The following is a 19954-nucleotide window of genomic DNA, read 5'->3' as shown; positions in this document are numbered from 1 at the left end:
TTTTTCTTCCAAACAAGCTTGAATATCAAACGATAACCTGCATATGCGTTGAAAATAGAAAGGTTTTGTCAACACAAGGTTGAGTGAGCAACACACAAATTTAAATGTTCATATAGAAAATAAGTATTTGCAAGAAGTCATATGAGTATAACAAATTAACCAAATGAGCAAGTATAACTGAGATGTCGAGAAGCATAAAGCTATAACGACTGGTGTATGATCATACTAGACTGAGATTATGTTGGACCTCTCCGAATGCGGAAGCATACAAAGCAAATAAGCAAGTAAAGTATAAGTTGTTAACACATAAGACAAACTTGCAGTTTTGTGTATAAGTATATATGAAAAGTAAATTTACGCATATGTCCCCAAAATATGAGAAAACGGGTAAAAAGGGGGAATGTGGTACTCACTTGAATAGACGAGCAAAGGGAATAACAAAAATAATAAGAATGATGGCGGCGATTCACACGATGACGATGTAGCCTAATAAAGAAATTGAATGTGAAAATAAATATATGAAGTTACGGATATGATAGGATTCGAGAGTTGATGGTTAGCATTATTTTATTAAGTTATATATATTATTTAAACGTATTTAGTTTATAGATCTTTTAGTTTTACCCGATATCGTATTTTATTAAATATAACATTTGTTAAAATATGAAAAAGTTATACAATACATAAAATAAATAACTTAGTTAGTTAATTAAATATATTTTTATTATTAAATAAGATTTCTTATTAAATTAATGTTGTAAATAATAAATGATAATAATATTACATAAAATATAAATCTTTTTTTTATAAAGCACTATATGATAACTAGCGTGATTCTCCTAGTATATATATAGTAACCGAAACCTTTTTATAAATCAAGCCTTTAATCATTTTTAGAAATCTCATAAATACATACACATAAATATAGTTTTTAACCAAGATTCGGGAAAACGATTGGTCAACGTTTCGGTTACGTAAATTAACATTTGATTATTATTAATATTGATTAAAATAACTAAAATAATCTCAAAATATATCAAAAGTAACAATAATAACAATAATAACAAAACCGGGTCAAGGGGGTTCGAACCCGCAACTAGAGGTGCACAAATCGGTTTTTTTAAAAAAACCGGTTGGGTTATTAACCGGACCGGTTTTTTTTGAACCGGAAAAAAACCGAACCGGTTAATAACCGGACCGGTTAATAACCGGTTTTTTCATCTCAAAACCCTAACCGGTCTAACCGGTTAGGACCGGTTTAGAAACCGGTTAGAACCGGTTAATAAACCGGTTTTTTTATTAACCGGTTTTTTAAAAACCGGTTTTTAACCGGTTAACCGGTTTTTTTTTTTTTTAATAACCATAAAAAACGGTCAAAAAACCAAAAAAACGGCTATATGCCCGTTATACAACGGTCAAAACCGGTTTAACCGGTTATAAAAAAACCGGTTAACCGGTTATAAAAAAACCGGTTTATAAAAAAACCGGTTAACCGGTTTTTTTATAACCGGTTATTAAAAAAAACCGGTTTTTTTTATAACCGGTTTCAAAACCGGTTTTGGCTCTAAAACTTAAAACCGATATACAAACCGGCGGTTTGTAAACCGGTCAAACCGGTTTTTAAAAAACCGGTTTTTTTAAAAACCGGTTTCCGGTTTAAACCGCCAAACCGGTTCGGGAACCGGTTTTTTTGTGCACCTCTACCCGCAACCCTAACCAGTTTGCACAACCAACCCAAGGTTGCACAGCCATGCGAGCTAGCTGTTCAAGTGGTTATAGGATGAAAATGATTTATTATAACTATTTCAATTCATCCTCAAAATCACATAAACCCTAGAAAAACTTATTTGATTTAAAAGTTAACTGTTAATCAAAATATGTTTGGGGCTTTTGATCTACACGCTAACGTGATCATAACCAAGTAAATAATTACCTTAAAAGGATGAGAATCGAGGGTGAAAAGAAGAAGAACAGGGCCGACCTATATGGGTTCCAGAACACTATCAACGGAGGAATGATAATATAATTGCGTATAGGGTTAAGGACGGCGACAGGCTGAGGAAGGTAGGTGTGAGTTTAATTGCGTTTATGAGATCGTTTATATAGAAAACGAGATTAGGGTTTTTCGTCTAGGTCTAAACAAGGAAGAACGAGTCAACATGGTCTAATTAATTCAATTACATTAACGGCGATGCCGCGAATCATGCACGAAATTGATTTCCTTAATCAAAAGTTGGTTATAAACGATTTTGGCCTGTTAATTTCTTGATTGATTGATCGCGGGTTCACGAGATTGATTATGGGTCGGGTTTGGTAAACGGGTATCCAGGTTGATGATCTGGGTTATAATAATATTTACAGATTGGACCCTAGGGTTTAAGTATGGACACAAAAGAGGATAAACTATATAGTATGGGCTAAAAGTGTAAAAGCGTTAAAGATATATTTATTAATAATTAAATATTAATAAAATAGTCAAACTAATTCGATATACGCAATACTTTTAAATAAAAATAATTCGAACACTGAATCGAGTCGGGTATTTAATAAAAAATATAAATTTAAAAACCCGAGTTGTTACACTCAACACCAGAGATTGACAACGGTAGGGTTTTACCAATGATCGAGTTTTACCGGCCGACGCCACGTGTCAAAGACAGCTAAACTTAGCCTACATCTCTGGTTATGCAACCGACATCCTTGACTCTTTGCTGGCTTCGGGATTTGTGTCTATTCACTTAACCGACACCTTATATTCTTTCTTAGCCGTCTCCAACTCGCCTTGTAGGCTAAAGCTTCACTTAGCCGTCTTGTAGGTCCAAAACGACCACCGAACGGTTTTGCTCTCGATAAACGTGTCTAGGCAGGTGCGGTGAATTCAAACGACCGAACAAAATAATGTAAATATAATAAAGATAGTGAACGATCTCGTTGTCGGTTAAAAGATTTATATTGATAACAAAGAACCGACCTCACCCAAGATGAGCTCCTCTTGGGTGAGTGAAAACACCTTACAAAAACACACAAACATGACATACAAGTGACATATTTATTGCCTAACACAACACAAATAAACTAAAAGATCTCCCGTTGAAGCTATACGTGTGCACCCAAGCTCTCGTCTCGTATCCAGATTTCCCACTCACTTTAATTATTAACTTGACCATTAATATATAACGGGTTTTGTAATTTGATATCGCAAGTCACAAATATTGACCTTACACGTCTTCTTTTTTATCTTTTAGCCGTCTAATTGTAGCCGACAAAGATTATAATATTTACCAAACCAATTAAATAATTAGCCGACTTTCTTGTTTTCTTTCTTTGCCATCTTCATTTAGCCGTCAAATTAAATATTTTACTACCAAATTAAATATTTAGCCGGCTCACATTTTGTTTCTCTCTTAGTCGTCTTGATTTTGTCTCTTAGGCGCCGTCATATTTTAGTTGCCAAAGGTATATATATTTACTTACCTAATAAAACACTTGGCTCACTTTCATTCTTTTTTATTACTAGCATACTAGGATGTAGTCCGTGTAATACACTGGAGTTTAAAAAAATGCAACTTTGTTAGTAATTCTATAAATATTAATAGTATTAGTTGGCATCCTAGTTTGTTGAATGACATTTGAAAGAATGGTTTAAATTTAATAGTATTAGTAGGTAGGTAGATTAGCCGTCAAAACTAAATACTATTATCTACGCAGCTAAATTTTTAGCCGGCTTTTGTCTTTTTCTTTCTCAGCCGATATGTTTTACCCACGGTATTATATGTGTTTACTTATCGGGTTTAATTTTTTGTACTTACTATTTTTTAATGTTTATAAAATCATCTTCACCCTATCTTATTAAACATATAAAACCATTTTCAACCTACTAACGGTTTTTGCTTTCTTACTACACCATATCTATTTTTTCATTTGGAAAAAAGGTTTGTTTAACAATAAAGTTAAATTCAGTTATCAATAAAGATGTTTTTATGAATGAACTAGGTTTATTTTTATTAAAATTATTTTATATATGTAGATACTAATAAAAAAGTAATAAACGGAAATGTTCATTAATAATGAAAATTAAGATACATAATAATAACAAAACATACTAGAACAATTACAATCTACTAGATGGTAGGCCTACAACGCCAAATGTATTTTTTTTCCGTCATAAACCTATGATATTTTAGGATTTTTTTTCCTTAAATTCTGCTTCAAAATCAAGCGGTTTTTCAAACATAAATGTTCCATTAACATACAAGCAAATACCCCCGTATTTTCCACCTGACCGGTGTGGTTGGGTTGCATATATTTTTAAGAACTATCAAACCCAAAAAGTTTTTCTTCCCGTCTTGACCTCCTCCAGTAGTGAAGGTTGACCAACAAAGCCCCAAAATAAACTTTCAGTTTGACTAACATTGAATGAATCTTGTAACAATAAATTATCATAAAATTGTGGTGGCAAAATTGTCCACCCCATATTGCCGACATCTCCTTTTAGCATTTTTACATATCTAAACCGCATATTTTTGTTTACCCACGATTCTACCTGCTGAAAGTACAAAATTCATATAAAATTTTAAAAAAAGTTGCAGTATTTAAAAAGAATAAAATTAAAACAAAGTTCAAAATGTTTACAATTGGTGATGAAACACTAGGATAGCGGTAACATAGAAAAGTATCAAAAAATCTTTATCAAATTTTCCAGTCGTTTCAAATAAGCCTAAATAGCGAATGGGGCATCTCCATTGAAGAAAAATTCTGAAGCATTTACTGACCAGTTATTTGATTCCTCACATGGAAATAGCCAATTAGGTTTTCTCGGAACATTGGGTTCTGTTGAAGATGACACTCCTGCCTGCCTCTTACTTCTCCAACCAGTTGTCCACTTTGATGCTACAGGATATGTTTGAGTACCAATTTTGAAATTTCTTTTTCACCATGAATTGCCATTTTTTAAGGAACATATATCCAAATCATTTTCATGTGTATTTATTTATATACTTTATTTGGTACACTATTATCTTGATTATTGAGAATGAGCTGGCAAGGTTTTAATCAGTTAGCTAATCTGTTTAGTCGTTTTGATTAAAGAGAAAGTCCCTGTTTTTAACCGTTTCTGATTAAAGAGAAAGTCCCTGTGTTTAGCCGTCCTCGATTGCAGAGAAATGTCGGCTATAGTAGAAGACACCGGCTAAGACTGCTTATCCTTAGGGTTTCAAGTTTCATTTCTCTCATCGATTCAGATGGGTACTCTTCATCGTTTGCTATTTACGTTTCTACACAGGTTTAAGATTTCGGGTTTCAGCGGCTAAAATGAAAAAAAGAAGACGGCTAAGTGAAGCTTTAGCCTACATGCCGAGATGGAGCCGGCTAGGAAGGAATATTTGGAGCTGCCTAAGTCAATATACACATATCCCGAAGCCGGCTAAGAGTTAAGGATGCCGGCTAAATAACCGGATATGTAAGCTAAGTTTAGCCATCTTTGACATGCGTCGAATTTATAAATGCTAAAGGTGGGTTCCGTGTACTTTTCACAAAATTCCATGTCCAAAAAGTGTCGGCTAAGACTTAGCCGGCTTCTCTGACGTGCCACTTATTTATTGGCCAAAAACTCAATTATTAAAGAGATGTAGGCTAAATTATACATGTCTATTTTGGAAAAATTTTGGTCAAACTTGTTTATTTTGGTAATTTACTCTATAATATATCATTGATGGACAATTTAAGGCACCTACTTTAAAAGTAATTTACAACTTATAATGCATAAGGTACAACTTATATAACATATAAAACATGGGCAAACTTGTCCATTAAAATATATGTCTATAAATAGTTAAAAACATGCCCCCTCAACTTTTGTAAATCTAAAAATAGTTACAACTTTGGACCTTCATGTACACATGTATTCCTTTTAAACTTAATTGTTAACCAACTTCCTATCATTGATTTTCAACGGTCAAAATTTTTTATACGTTAATATTTTTTAAAAAAAAAATGCACTACAAAAATGAGCATTTTATTGTCTTTAATTTGGGTATAGTATCACTATAGTTTTTTTCAATTAAAAAAAATTAACATGTCACGTATGCGTGTTCACAATTCAGTTTTAAACGGTTTCTAAGTAAACTATGAGCCAAATCGTGTGACATTTGTCATTTTCGGTTCGATTTGTATTCGTAATAGTATTGTAAAACCGACTCATTTTGCTTTTCGGATCCTTTTATATTAATAGAATAGTGTATTTTAAGTTATAATCATGTTCCAAACTTTTTCGTTTTCTATTAAGGCCCTTAACGGTGTTCAAAACGCTTATTCCATGCTCAAAACGACCTAAAACGAACTTCAAGGGCCAAAGTTGCCAAAAATTAATCCGATAAATATTTTTACCAGCTATAATTTACAGATTTCTTATAATTATTTTAATTATTTTATTTTAATTAATGGTTTTACTTTAATTCAAAAGCAACAAATGGACATTTTTGCATGAGATTCTATTGGTGGAGCCTTGTCACCCTCTCAAGCCTTTCTCTACACTCTTGGCCTATAAATACAAGTGTTTTCACTCATTTTAATCTTGCTCATTTACTTTTTTTCCCTCACAAACAAAAATTATATCTCCATCTCTTCAAGGTTTCTTAATAACAAGAACCATTCTGTCAAACCCTCAAGATCCACTAACGGAGTTTTACCGTCAGAGGGTGTGAACTAACAAGATCGGAATCATTAGTTATATCAAACACCAAAATTAAAGTTTTCAAAACAACCAAGACATACAAGTCTTAAGTAAAATGCGGAACCGTAAACTGTAAAGCAAATAGTTGCGCCACACAGGACGACTTAAAACACAGTTATCATGATAAAATTTAAGAAAGGTTAAAGCAATAGAGTTCAGAGTATGCATGTCCTATACCGCTCGCCCGCCTCGGCTACCTGAGATAAACATACTAAAAGTGTCAACACAGGGTTAGTGAGTTCACAGGTTAAAGTAAATTTAAGCGTTGTGTTTTAGCGTTACCAGATAGTGTTAAGTCAATTATATATCAATAGGTAGCTAACCTATCAAGCATGTATTACTAAGTGTTCGACACTGAATCTGACTGTTTATACGATTGCCTTGCCACCATGTCAACCACGACCATGGTAAATGTGTTAGCCAAAATTACTCTCACTCGACCTACAGTCGAGTTTAGAGTTGGGTGGGGTTTGTCAAACCCAGTAGTACTACTCAAAGGTGACTTCCTATTATCCAATATTAACCGGTTCGATGTTCAGAAGGACTTAGTTGGTTTGTTGCCACTTAGCCTTACAAGTGATATATAAAGAGTAACAAAATCTAAAGTGTTGGAGTATGTTATCTCCCCCTTAATAAAAGCGTTAAAGAGTAAAAGGGGCCGTGAAACTCACTTTTGCGAAGTTATCAAAAATCCGAGAAAAAGCGTGCGTCAAAGAAATCCTCTCTCGTTCTCTAAAAACGAGATTTCTAAGTGTTTAAACTACGAATGAGTCTCTAGACTCGACACATAGAAGTTATGCATGAGATGTGTTCGTTTGTGAAACAAGTACGACTCGACAAACACGTTGGTGAATAAGTTACATATGTGAACAACTATAGTGTTAAGTGTTACTATAGTGCATCATCAGTAAAATATCTACCACAAGGGCAAATATGTCAAACACATAGCAAACATCGGTCAAATCATCACTTTTCATGTTAAATCAAAGAATTCAGCAGCTAAGTTACCAAGACAGATTTTAACACGTCAAGATTACTCTATTTCACTAACCATACATATAGATAAAATCACCAAAACTTCATCACAGAAGCACAACTGAGTTAGGTTTCCAAAAATATTTTTATTATATTTTTATTACATACGGTTTTCTCACAATGATCAAAACAACACAGTTACCACACAGCAACCATTGTCATGCGCAACAAAACGTTATTTACTATTCCCGTTACATGGTTAATCCAACTAATGCAACGCCAATTGGGTTAGATTCCTTACTCAAATTATTAACTTACAGAAGTGAAATCAACTCCATTGGTCTTGTCGTTTGTGAGATACACTAATTACAAAACAGCCTACAAGAAGGCTTCCCGAAACAGACTTGCACATCAGATTTGTAAATTAATAAAAACTATCTTCCACACGTCCAAAAATTACAAACTCAGACTCTTTAGATACTAGACTCGACCTACAACATTATATAATCAATAATCATTTCCAAACACATCATTAACATCAAGTTAAATTCGTTTTAACATGCAATTATGATTCTGTCCAGTATCAGTTTTCATCGAAACTCAACAAACTACTAATTTATGAATCAAGAATCATGCATGCAACCCTAGCTCATCAAAAATCAACATACATAACACTTAGGGTTTATGATCATCATGTTTAATCATGCAACAAAGCAATGGAATGGATTAAGGGAGTGTTTAATTACCTAGTTATTAACCTTGGATCTTCAAACAACTTGTAACAATTATTGTATGTATGTGTGTGTGTATTGTTGGCCGATCAAGGGAGAGGGGAGGGGGTGTGGGGCTGCCGTCGCAAGAGGGAGAGGGAGGGAGGGGAGAGTTAGGGTTTTGTGTTAATAATATGTATGTATATTATTACTTAATATACATGTTACACTTTGCACCCTCAACTCCTAATTAGTTTAATTCTAGCAAAAAACATCAATCACCTCCATAATATGATGACATACATGTAAGCACAAATTTGCACATATAAACGTAACACATAATTATATCAAGTACTTGTTTATAATATTTATTTTTTGTTCACCAATGGTTTGAGTCGACTCGTGTGTGTTTCGGTGAAACTCCGAAAGACTACTTGTGTAATGATTGTCATGTGTCATTTAACTCTAATTAAATGCAATGAGGTATGCGTTAACTGGAATGACATAGTTCGTGTGATCTTGAATTTGAATTAACGGAGTTTGGATTAACAGAGTTAACCTGAAATTGATGAGTGTCACACATTCTTTAATTTTTGTTTTGTTACTTAAGCTTGTGGTACAACATATATATAATATACACCCCTTGTTACCTTTGGTGGTCACTTCTCCGGTCTCGATCGGTGGAGTGTCGGGCCTCGTAAGGCAAGGCTTCATGGAGGACTCTCGAGTTCTTGATATATATATAACTATAAAACTTGTTTATACTTACTAACCATGTTTAACTTCTGTTCATTTTAGTTTGTATATCATTTTTATAAGAGACTAGCCTCGGTTTAACCGTAAATAGCACTAAACCATAAACCAAACCTTGTTTACTATTTTTGTTAAATATCTGTTTAAACATGCTTATTGTTGGATTTAAGTGTTATGGTTATGGGTTTGTAGAATCTAACCTCGGTCTTAATCCGAAACAAGATCCGAACCGAAAACTGAACTTTTGTTTAAAGACTTTATTGTTAACTTTTTTTGTTGTAAAACTTAAGTATCATCATTTATAAATTATTATACAAGTTCTTTGATATTTGGGCATGTGGAAACCATCCATGAACTTATTGTGAGATGGAAACCGAACCAAACCGAGCTAAACCGACTTCCACTCGCTTAAGACACACAAGTGTGTTTTTAGCTACCAAGACTTGTATATTTTTTAAAAAATACTTTACAAGCTGATTTTATGTAATTTCTTAAAGTACTTGGAATGTTGAATCCAACTTGATCTTATAACAAAGTTGAACCAACAAAATCGAACACTCGCTTAATGTACGTTGTTAGTTCTAAAACAATAGGACTACATACTTGGTTAATTCTTATTTAATTTTATTGAGTTATCTCATAACATTTAATATTTTGGAAAGTTGACTTTGGGTTGGACCAATTATCAAGACCCGAACCAACAACCCGAACACTCGTTAAAACCCATTTTAGTATCTGTATTATAAAGGGACTTGCATTCTTCCATTTTTACCCCCCTTATTACTTAACATAGGTTGAGTAAATATTAAGGTTCGATACTTTAACCCGGTTTCGAGCAAACTACATTTTTAAGGGGACTAGTATTATAATTTCTTAAATAGTTACATTTTAAACCTTAAACTTTAATTGTTTGCATTTCTTATTATTTACTTTAAATTTTTCTTAAAACAATCTTTCTAATACAAGGTTTTCTTTCATTTAGGCTTTGCTCGTTAAACCTCGTCCTACCGGTTATTCATCTTTTACCGCTCAAGTTCTATACTTGAATGTGAGTACTTTCATACCCCGTTTTCCATCTTTCGTTTTAGGGGTAATATTGCATACTTATTTCAAACTAAATGTTTTATACTTGAGTCTTAAACCACAAATGTTATTGTATATTTTACTCAAATAAATGCTCGATTTTGTGTTCTATGCTTACATGCTTATATGCTAATGTGTGTATCGCTTTTGGAGGGTTGATTCATAAACCCGTGAACTATCTGGTATTCTCTTATAGCACGGTGTCGTTAATGTATTCTTATTAACGATCTCATTCATAAATCCGTGAACTATCTGGTATTCTCTTATAGCACGATGTCACTAATGTAATCTTATTAGTGATATCATATTATCCAAATTATTGCTATTATTTATTGTTTCGTATACAAGTTGTGAAAATTTCATATTATATACATATTGTCAAAACTACGAATTACTCACCAACCTTTGTGTTGACAAACTTTATTTTATGCAATGTTACATGTTTGCATTTAGGTTGATTCGAGATCGTGAAGAAAACATGTCAAGACCTCTAGGATATTAGGAAAATGAACAATATTTGATTTGCTATATTTGGTTATGATTATCTTATGAACAAGTATGTTATGTGACATTTTGACGTTGTGAAATTAAATAAGTTTGTTAAATATTGTCGCTTTAAATAGTGTCATGCGCTTATGGGCAATCCGTCGCATCCCGGCATATTCCGCCGCCTTTGGTCGGGGTGTGACAAATCGTTTGTTTGATTTTTTTACATTGAAAACAGAAACTGAACCGTTGAAAAATTAAATTGAATCGTTACTAAGGCTATGTATAGTGGAGGGGCTACAAAATGGGGCATTTTGCGTCATGTGGCGCTCAGTCAGCAAATGGTGGGTTTTTGTTTTAGGTGTGTAATGGTGTTGTAGCCAAATATATTACCACACACAAACAATTATAATATTAATAAAACAATAGTGAAACAGGTCGACAAGAATTCATCACCCCCTCCTGCCGCTCTCACATTCCGCCCCTTTGTCGCCGGTGGGGGGGGGTGTGTTAAAGATTTATCGCCCCATTTCGGAGGGTCTAATGGTTTGGTTTCACGCATTGAGCTTCATTACTTTCCGGTCCGGTTTTATATGGCCGATTTTCGGTATAAACCGTAAACTAAACCGTTTCCCATGGTTTGAACACTCAGAAACCGGCTGACCAATAGTGATTATTGGTTTAAGGGTTTTCAAGGTTTCAAACGAACCTGGAACATCCAAATTGTTAAATGATTATTAGAATTTTTGTTCCCCGCCGTATGGCGCGTACACCCGTCTAGTGTATATAGAAGAAGGATGAGATGAACAAAGAGTATGCATGGTACGTGTGTTAATTACTTATATATATAGGTTGCACAAGCGCGATTTTCTTTAGTGAGAACACTCCGTGATTATGGAATTAAGCATAAAGGACTTGAAAGGTATGGATGTGTTTTTATAAGCCAATGCATGTTTAATGTTTTATCAGATTCTTAGTGATGTTGTTCATGGATAGATACAACTATTGGCTGGAAAAACTAGCTCATTTAAGCTTGAGGACGAGTGTTTCATATGCTAGCTATAGCCCTTTCTTCCCTTTTTTCTGATTTCATAGAAATACTTTGGAGCATGCACACATGTATGTCAGTATGTGAGAGTACAACCAGTATCAAATGAGAGCTGAATTTTCATAAAAATAGATTTATGTTTACTAAATTTGTAATTTTAATTGATTCACAGGTTTATATATGAAAATTCTTTTTACTTGATCTTGATCTTAAAGGGAATGCCAATCGAGGTATTCTAACAAACCGGAATGATACGTGTTTCCATTGTAATGCACGGGTTAAAAAACAATAATCTATAATCATATAAATCAAATAGTATAGTAATTTTTTTAGTTATCCAAATAAATATAAAGTTTTATGTAATAATAATAATAATAATTTATTAACAGTAATGATATAAGTACGGGTTTACAAAGATAGTGGGTTGGAAGAAAGACAACAATCAGTCAGGCTCATGACTGAGTCGATAGGCATGCACCTTATCCATCAAGTCAAGACAGCCTTTTAGTTTTCTTCATAACTATTATTTTATGTACACAATACCATAAATTACCATTGCAATGGAAAATTAACATAAAAAATATAGTTAATAAAAGTTGCAAAGTTGTTCACTGAGTGGTTTGTAGCTAGCGAACTTGATTGTCATGTTACATCAGATTTAGTTTTCCCGTAACTTCTTAATCGTCATTAATTAAACAACTTGTCTCGAGTTTGCTTCAACGCAAACATATGCATCCCTTCCTTCTCCTTCTCTCACAAACTCAATTTGTAAACCATTCGTGCCCACAAATTTCGTCATTATCACATAAATAGCCAAATAGGGACCACGTATATTTTACAAACAAGTAATTGAAGATGCTCTAATGATTATGTAGAAACAGCTATTGCGCTTGTCTGACATTGCTCTTAAGTAGGTTTCGTTTACATGCCTTTGATTGTTTTTTTTTTTTTTTAATTTCAATAGTTATTTTCCTTTTGTTCTTTTGTGCAATCTCTTTGATTCTTTTTTCATATTTTACAGAAATAAAGTTTTTGCATATACTTTAGTTGTTTATTGATAACTTTTTGTCAAAAATACTATTTTTTTTAAGAAAAATAGTTTGTTTCAATATATAAAAAGTATACATCATAAACATGATAACCCCTGCACAAACTTGTTTTTGAACGACATATATAATTCATTAAACCATACACACTAGCTAGTAAGCTGCAAGAGGCAAAAGATAACAATTTACAAAGGAGTTATGGAGGCTTTTAGGATATTAATTCCTGCAAGTCGATCAACCGATTAAGATTACCTACTACACAAATAATAACTCAATCTTTAAACCAAAGAAGATGAAGATTGATGCATAAGTAGCTTGTACATAAACACGGAGTACTTCAGGGATCAATATTGTGTTGACCGGAACTTAACACAAAGTTGAGCTTATGTATTAAAATGATGTAAAACATTCATGTTCTGATGAATTTGAGTCATCACAAGGAGTGTGGTTGTGTCGACCTTCATATGTTGTGATTACCATTCTACAGTCCTCGGATAATCTCTCTACCCTTTTCTTCACACGGCAATTACTGTGCGTGCAACGATAGTAGCTCCTGCTAGTTCATAACAAAAGGAACAAGAATAATTACACTTGTGTAAGATAGCCTAATATCTTAGCTTAATCTTGTTTAATTTTTATATTCCTAGTAAATTTTGGACGAGTAAGTTGATATCTTGCATGAACGTATTGTTTTATGTAGCATATTTGTAATTTTGTGTCAAAACGACCAACGTATTTATATTTTTATGTGGGAAAGCCCTAACAGTTGCCATGGGACACCAATGTTGGTAATAAAGAACAAAATATAGAGAATCATAAAGAGATTTTATTGAAACAATCGGTGGGAATATGACACAGTCATATGCGTCTGCTGAAATTGCATATATGACACTAATCTGAACCAACGCATCATTTGAGAAAGGATATGGTACGTTACTTACATAATTTTCTAAGCTAATCTAATATCATAATTATATTAGTAACAATAGTAACATAAAAAAGTAGTTTATATACCTTATATACCTAGATATATATTTTGAACAAATATTCTCACTGGAAAGAGATCCATGCATGTAAAATACCAAATTGGGAAAAACATGTACAAGAAAAAAAAAATAAATGTTTCATTTTCTAAATCTTAAAAATTCTTAAAATAAAAGAATTAAAATGGTCGAACAGATATATTTAATCATCTTCTTCTCAAATTTAAAAACAAATATGATATATCTAATCATCTTCTCAAATTTAAAAACAAATATGAACAAATTTAGGTTAGTTATGTATGAAAACTACATATGTGTACATGTATAGATGACATTATGTGCACACAACCTACACATTATAAGCAGTTAATTTGAAAAAAAAAAGTAGAAGTTTGATGGTTTTTTATGGGAAAAACTTGAGCAAAAGTAGTAACCAAGATTTCTAATTATTTCACCAAGTCACTGAAGGTTTTTTTTACTCTCAAAGTCACGAAACTTATATAATTAGGCCGGGTTCAACTAAATAGTAACCAATATTTATACATTTCTTTTATTTAACTATAAACAAATAAAATTTATAAAGTATTAATTATAACTGGAACACCTAATGAAAGTTTTGTGAATATTAGTGACTTAAGAGTAAGCAGTGACTTAGAATAACAATTCGAAAGTTGGTTAATATATTTTGTACATTACTTTATTTTTATCTATATAACACACATATATATATATATGTATATATGCATTCAAAAAGTACGAATTAAAAAAATATAGATCATTAATAAAACTTTAATTGATTTATGTTTGTTCCTCCTTACATATGTGTATATAAATTTCATTTTTCTTCTAAAAGTTAATATTACATATTTTCATGAAATTGCTATATATAAACGTTTGTTTTGCAAGCTGATATACTACAAATCCTTTTTATTAAATTTTCTTCAGCACGGTTAATGTTTGGATACAAATTATCAAGACAGTTATCATCCTTGTATATGGATATAAAGAACATTAAAGTCACTTTTGTAGCTAACTTGAAAAGGAACAAACTTTAACTTGTAAAGGAAGTGAATAAAGATGTAATCATGATACTGTTATTGAAGCAAAAGAGGGTTAGATGAAGAACCTTTTTCATGTCCCAAAAAGTAACCTTTTTGTTTTTAATTCATACCAACATATAAAGGCATATCATTAGATCTTTATAAGTGAAGAAATCTTGGAATTGCTGCATTTATAAGTTGTACTGATCAACTAATATGATTTTGCTTGGACAGCAAATAAATCAAGGTTTAATGAGTATCTCAAAGAAAATTTTGATACCAGTTAAAGCACCTAACTTTAGGTAGAGAGACACTAGGATTTTTTAACCTACTATATATCACCTCCACAAAGTGAAACCTGATTAAACACCTAAATGTGCTTAATTAGCATTCTGATTCTCATTGTGCATTCTAGCTTCTCGTAAGTTATTCAAGGAGTCGCGTTGTCATTCAATTAGGATCACTTCTTTATTTATGTTTCTTGTAAAAAGTCCTCCTTTCAAGACTGTGAATACATACTTAGCCAAAGTAGTATTATCCAAAATCACTAATTGATTGTTTGGGGTGTTGGTGATTCTATCAATATCATTTAAGTATAATGGGATTGACATGTTAACCAAATTAAATCATAATATACATCAAAGAAGTTAGGAGATGCGGAAGGCCACTTGTTTGAGTTTTATTTTGACTCTAGGTATTTAGGAACCTCATTGGTTCTCAGGGGCAAAGCCCAGTGGCGGACCCAGGAATTTTTGCCAATGGGGTCCCATATTTTCGGTGTTTAAATTTTTCGGGTCGGTCGTTGTTCAGGTCGGGTCGAGGCGAAGAACATAATAAAAAACAATATCATAATAAAACTTTCTTTTCAATCATCACTACCTGAACGGGTCAAAATGGGTCGGGTTGACACATAAACACTTTGTTTTCCCTTACTTAAACATTTTTGAGATAGAACCTAGATCCACCCTTTCATAAGCATGTGTTGAAAACCATTAACTTAAACTAGTGAAAAATAAAACTGATATTTTAAAGTGTTTGAATGTTTCTAAAGAAAACCATGCATAAAGTTGAAAACAATGATATGTATTTTAGAGGTGTTTGAATGTTTTCAAAGTTATCATTGCAACATTAGCAATCAAATGATTGATTAACACTAAAAATTAACACAAAAAACCAAAAACTGAGCCTTGTAAGACTTGAACCCATGACCTTTCAAAGATAAAACAAGGGATTTTCCACCAGACCACATCAACATTAATAGTATGGGTTCCAAGTATTAAATCTTATGGGGTCCTCAAAAAATTTAATATACCGCTTCTAATAAATTTTTAAAAAACATTGGTGTCCCGGGACCCCGATCCACACTATGTGGGTCCGCCCCTGGCAAAGCCTCTAGGCAATGAGGGTTCAAAGGGGACATGGCCCTTGGTAGAGGGGTCCAAGGGGCTGAACTCTCGCGATTAGCTGGAGCCTGTTTTTACCCTAAACCCGACCCAAAATAACTACTTTGAAGCACTTATCACCAGAGAAACTGAATACGGGGTCAAATTACGGTATGCGAATACAAACAACATATATTCAATCTTGAAACTCTCTTTTGAGTCTAATTCGATTGAGAATTGGAGTGCACCACCAAATTGTTTCAACTTGAAACAGGAACATGATTCTTAGAGAAATCCAGTGCAAAAGATCTATCATTACAACAGGGGGATTCTAAAACTAATTATTAAGTGTATATAAAGGACACCGACTGTTTCAAGGCAATTTTGTTTTCTTAAGTCAATTTCGCTCTCCTTTTTCAATTGGTTACACTTACTCCAGAATAACTTTTGGAATATGTAATGACATAACAGACTAGTTTTCAACAAGTCAAGATGTGATGATGTAGTACATGCATGAACTTGGTCATCAAGAACTTTTGGGAACTAAAATTGGTGTTGGTATATGATCTTAATTTTTTAGTAAAGTGTATATAGGGAAATTAGTGACTAGTCACTAAGGATTAATGGTATCTCATATAAATGACAGTAAGAGCATCTACGTTACTTGTTTCATGGCCCTCATATGCAAGTGTGAAACCTCAACCTAACAACATAACAATTAGTCGCATCATTGATGTCTATTGCTGACCAGTTGGGATGATTCAAGAAGGTGCAATCCCAACTTCAATCGAGCAACTTGTACCGCATGTTTGTGTGGTTAATTTGTGACTGGAAAAGATTATAACATATTATCCGGCTTAGCCCAACAAAGTATTCTATTATAAATTGTCATATTACTTCCGTAATCACCACAAAGTTAGCTAAAATTAATAAGGAATAAAAAAGGAATGATATGTGTGTGTGCACAAATATGCCTTATTTGGCTTTTATCTTTCTCATATTTGCAATAAGATAAAGACCATCATTCCTGTATGGCTAACCCGAAATTGTTACTATTACTCTTAACGAAGTATTGTTGGGAATACTAGCTAGTGTGGGCTAAATAAAAGCATCCAATAAGGAAATACATAACCAAGTACGTGCCTTAAAAACTAGATATGCATAACTAGATTGAGTTTTCTTGACGTGGATGATGATTATAACATGTGGTATATACACATTGGACGGTTTATTATTTTAATGTTATGAACAAACGAATCAACGTAGAGAAAACGATCCACATTACTTAACTCGCTTATTATACTTTGATGGAAATAAGGTCATATATAGACATGCAAGCACACATAAATGTCGGTATTGTAATTTGCCACATTTCAAGATTTGCCTCAAAATCTCAAATTATACTTAGCCGCAGACCATTAGACCCTTATCATGTGCAGTATAAAAAAAGCATATACATATGTAAAAAAAAGGTCAAGTCTTCCATATGATTACACGTCGTAATGGCTGATATATTTCTGTATGTCAGTTTGTTTTTAATATTCTTTTTACTGTTTGTGTTTGTACTATCATACAGTGAATAATGAGAGAACATGAAACTTGGCCTTGAAATGATGCCATCATTAACTAGCTATCACTTTGGTCTATGTACGTTTGTTTGTTTCATACATGTAAAAGGACAACTATAACCTTCGTTCCCTGTTTATTGTTACTCATTAGCTAGGTATTATAGTTACCTGCTTTAAATAATCACTTTGTTAATTTTGTTACAATATTGTAATTTTATGGATTTCTAGTGAATTAGACATATTTACTTTGTCCAAGTGAAGAACACAAAATCGAAATCATGTTGGTCTAATCAATTATCTTAATGCAAGTTATTAATGTAAAAAGCTACAAAAGTAGGATGGAGATGAAGTTAATAAGTACCTGGGAGGAAGACTATTTTTGACAACTTTCTGACCATATTTCCTCCATTTGTAACCATCATCAAGAACATCAACATCACTCCTTGTCTGAAAGCAGAATCTTGGTTCTCTTAGCTTTCTTCTCATTTTCATCCTCCCCTTTTCAGGGTTTGATGAGCTCCTCCACCTTCCATTGAAAATAATAATAATAATAGTAAAAAAAAAATAGAAAGTTAACATGTTGGTGACATGATTCATGAGTATACAGTTGGATTTATGTTATCATTAGGTCTCAAGATTCCTGTTCTTCCCCATATCATATACTGACAATAACAAAGAGATTGAGAGATGCTTTAAAGTTTGCTTTATGTAGAAATCTCTTCCAAAATATATATAGCTAGATCTTGTTAGAATCTGACTGGGGAAGCACAAACAGAAGCTTCTCTCTCTACCATCATACCTCTTTCTCTCTCTCACACACAAACACCTAGTAGAGTTAAAAACAAAAACTTCTGTCTCTGATAAATCCCTTAAACAAAATTATTGATCTAAACACACAAGTTCTAGGTGTTCATAAGATTTTGAAACTCACACTACTGTGGAATAATATTATTAATCAAGTAACTAGCTTTTTTTCGTAATTGGATGTTTCTGATTAAGAACCCTAACAAGGATTGGAATGAGTAGTAGTTTCTTGAAACCTTTTCTTGATCAAGTTAAACCCTAATTCTGAAATCATGAAACCGCTTACTAAAAGCCGTGTTGTAAAAATCGTTCTAGGTGGCGAGTACTCGACGACGAGGAAATTCCCATGTACTCCCCAATTAGGCCGAGTACTCGCAACTCCCTAGTCGACCGACTGCAACCATGATTAAAAGTAAGAAAAGTAAACAAGATTAGGTAAGATCAAAACCATGAACTGTGATCATCTGTGCATTTTTCTTCACTAACAGCTTTTGGATCCATGTTTGCAACCTATATTAATTAAACAAAGATCAGTTTATCTTTGTGCATATATATATATATAGTTGTCAATATTGACCAAGAACATGCAAGATATTATAAATTTACAAGAAGGGGATCATGATATGGTGAAACACCCTCATGATGATGGGAATCTACCTGTTCTTTTTGCCAAGAATCTCTATGACCGGCGGATGTTTCGGTGGTGAAACCGACAGAGGTGGCGGCTGTGGTGGTGTGGATACCCGGCTGAGATAGATGATCAGGAAGAGAAAGAGTTGGAGGTAAAAACCTCAAAAACTGGCTATGGCTATGATGATGAGCTTGATGATCTTGATAATGGGAGAAGGTGCCCATATGATCATGGATGGGGTTTGAAAAGGAAGAAACTTGAATATCAAAGTTGGCTAACCCTCTTTCAGATCCGTCCATAATTCTTGATTTCCAAAATTGTACTACTTTTTCCTGTTGTTCTACTACTATACCACTACGAACATATATAATATATATGAACTTGTTTTCCTTATTTGTTAGTGGGGTTTGTATTTGTAGTGCATGTGTCCGTACAAGTGTTTGTGAATGTGGGGTGAAGGCCGGGTTAGTGCTATATTTCTAGTTGTCTACATGTACATATGGGGCTTGGGCCATTGGGAAACAGTCAACATGTAAACACTAGATGGAATGTTTGGGAAAGAGATTATTATTATTGTTATTATTCCTTTCTTCAATTCTCATCTTCTTTTGCTTTGTGTCAACATACATGTGTTTTCATTTTGACTTCTTCTAACCAAAAATATTCAAACTTAAATGGAGTATTACTTTTTTATGGAGTCAGATGGACTATCTTG

At 33.1% G+C, this 19954-nt stretch overlaps 1 protein-coding gene across 2 annotated transcripts; it reads right to left on the bottom strand.

Moving 5' to 3' along the window:
* Positions 1-13040: 13040 nt before the first annotated feature.
* On the bottom strand, positions 13041-19681 carry LOC143536601 (putative WRKY transcription factor 12). 2 transcript variants are annotated; one of them, XM_077030550.1, is made up of 4 exons: positions 19266-19681; positions 19057-19118; positions 18166-18330; positions 13041-13387 (listed from the first exon to the last, which is right to left on the bottom strand). In XM_077030550.1, the coding sequence occupies exons 1-4, from the start codon at positions 19536-19538 to the stop codon at positions 13222-13224; spliced, it is 666 nt and encodes a 221-aa protein (XP_076886665.1). In that variant the 5' UTR covers positions 19539-19681; the 3' UTR covers positions 13041-13221. The 2 variants fall into 2 exon arrangements, with proteins under 2 accessions (XP_076886665.1, XP_076886666.1); XM_077030551.1 differs by having other exon boundaries at positions 13041-13384.
* Positions 19682-19954: the final 273 nt, after the last annotated feature.

The sequence above is a fragment of the Bidens hawaiensis genome, unplaced genomic scaffold (assembly GCF_021521415.1).
Source record: "Bidens hawaiensis isolate Kalapana, Puna unplaced genomic scaffold, B.hawaiensis_p1.1 tig00010854_1, whole genome shotgun sequence".
Classification (NCBI taxonomy): domain Eukaryota; kingdom Viridiplantae; phylum Streptophyta; class Magnoliopsida; order Asterales; family Asteraceae; genus Bidens; species Bidens hawaiensis.
This window is presented reverse-complemented; position numbering and strand designations above follow the sequence as displayed.

What these genes read in the sequence shown, in the direction of transcription:
- LOC143536601 (XM_077030550.1), bottom strand. Translation starts at nt 19,538, where the DNA reads ATGGACGGATCTGAAAGAGGGTTAGCCAACTTTGATATTCAAGTTTCT. An exon ending in ATTCTTGGCAAAAAGAACAG is followed by an intron (nt 19,119 to 19,265) that starts GTAGATTCCCAT and finishes TAATTAATATAG; the next exon opens with GTTGCAAACATGGATCCAAA. An exon ending in AAAAATAGTCTTCCTCCCAG is followed by an intron (nt 13,388 to 18,165) that starts GTACTTATTAAC and finishes GTTATGAACTAG; the next exon opens with CAGGAGCTACTATCGTTGCA.